Source organism: Limulus polyphemus, unplaced genomic scaffold, assembly GCF_000517525.1.
Source record: "Limulus polyphemus unplaced genomic scaffold, Limulus_polyphemus-2.1.2 Scaffold793, whole genome shotgun sequence".
Taxonomy (NCBI): domain Eukaryota; kingdom Metazoa; phylum Arthropoda; class Merostomata; order Xiphosura; family Limulidae; genus Limulus; species Limulus polyphemus.
In genome coordinates, this window is record NW_013666403.1 from 198159 (window position 1) to 200131 (window position 1973).

Sequence of the window (1973 nt, forward strand, 5' to 3'; positions counted from 1 at the left end):
TATATATATATATATATATATATATATATATATGTATAATATTATGAGATTTAAGCTATTTAGTCTGAACATTTATGTTTTTGTGTTATAATTTGTTGTCATTCTAGAATGAAAGAGGCATAATTTATATTTATTTCAAATTTTTTATGATGGTTACAAGATCGGTCAAATCTACCAAACCTGTACAGAGATTTGTTACTGAAACAACAGATAAAATATAAAGTTTTTTCTTAAGAAACATTTGATAACTATCTGAACATTATAAAGATTTCACCGAAGGAGTAAAAGTATTTTTAAACTTAAAATGAAAATTACTTTGCATGTTCGATAGGCAACATGTTAAAAAGAAAAAAAGGTACGAGAAAACCATTGCTTTACAAACCTTGAGACTTAATAAAAAAAAATTGATATTTTGCTTCTGAAAGCATTGTAATGTTTACTGATAATCTGCCCAATTTTGTTAATATACACTTACTAATTTAAAAGCTATAGCATGAAAACTATAACAAGCACAAAATGGTTACAAGGTCGGCCTGTGCTGAAAGAGTTTATTGACATAAGGAAGGATATGTCAGACACCATTCTTGCCTCTATATAACTTGAAACATCCTTTTATATAAACTGTTTTGATTTAGTGGCTTTCATGTTGTCTATTTTGTTTCTTGGAATCTCCTCATAGAAACCCCAAGAAGTATTTCTTAATTGCATACCATTTTTGTATGGCTCTTCCTAAAGCATTCAAGAGTATACACCATCTGGTCTCAATATGGTGCAAAAACAGACTTCATTTCAGTTTACTGTCTGCCAGAATGTTTAGAAAATCATGTTTATATGATGATCCTTGAACTATTCATGCAAGTCAATTGCAAGTTCTTCTGTGTCTTTACAAAATACTGTAAGCCAAGCTCTCAGTGAATTATGAATAATATATTTATTGCAAGGCTAAAAGGATAACAAGCTTCTATATTCTTTCATTTTCAAGTGATTGTTCATGTAACTCCATATTATCTTCCTTTACATTTGGTCCATCAGACGAGATATTAAATAGTCTCTCTGATGGTGCACTATAGTTTGATAGCATTTGAGATTCCTGTTATTTAATACTCATAACTAGTTTGTTTGTATAATCTAAATATGAGATACAAAAAATATTATTTTTTATCTCTTACAGACTGAGGAAGACAACTTATGATAGGCTGTTGTTGTTCATGGGTTCACTAACGGAATCCATGAGAACTCTGTTAATGGCAGATCCCCTTGCCCCCATTTTAGCTGACTCTCATCTTGAAGCCTTTGATCGTCGTTTAAATACCATCATATCTGTCATAGATGTTTGTGTGGAAGAACATGGCTACAAGAATTTCCTTATAGAAAACGGATAATTATAATATGTAACATTTATCTAATATTTCAAGATTATTTTATGCTAGTCACAAGAAGTTTAAATTGAAATTGCTTGTGATACTGAGATTTTTTTTAAGAGCTTCTTTTTTAATATGTTTTACATATGAAAAATATGTTATCTACATACATAGCATAATTAGAGCCCCCTTTTTGTTGTTATTTAAACCATACCTCATGTAGGTTACTTTAAATGTTATGTGACTTTTTTGGTAAAGTCCATTAATTGAGAAAGAGAAAAAATGGTAAAATGAAAACCTGAAGAATGAATTAACTGCTTTATAAGTTTTTATATTTAGTTATTAAAAACCTTTATGACAATAAATAAGAATTAGTATCTGTCAGATCTTTGGATTTTTAATGGAAATTTCCAATGTCTTGAGGCCCGGCATGGCGATGTGGTTACGGCACTCGACTCGCAATCTGAGGGTCGCGGGTTCGAATCCCCGTCACACCACACATGCTTGCCCTTTCAGCCGTTGGGGCGTTATAATGTGACGGTCAATCCCGCTATTTGTTGGTAAAAGAGTCGCCCAAGAGTTGGCGGTGGGTGGTGATGACTAGCTGCCTTT

At 31.6% G+C, this 1973-nt stretch overlaps 1 protein-coding gene across 6 annotated transcripts in view; it reads left to right on the top strand.

The window, feature by feature from the left end:
- Window positions 1-1745, top strand: part of LOC106460550 (glycosaminoglycan xylosylkinase-like) — a 24612-nt gene extending 22867 nt beyond the window's left edge. For all 6 annotated transcript variants that reach the window (XM_022387295.1, XM_013920266.2, XM_022387292.1 and 3 more), the window contains one exon: window positions 1172-1745. In XM_022387295.1, coding sequence (XP_022243003.1) covers window positions 1172-1382 — 211 coding nt within the window. In that variant the 3' untranslated portion in view covers window positions 1383-1745. The remainder of the gene's footprint in view (window positions 1-1171) is intronic.
- Window positions 1746-1973: the final 228 nt, after the last annotated feature.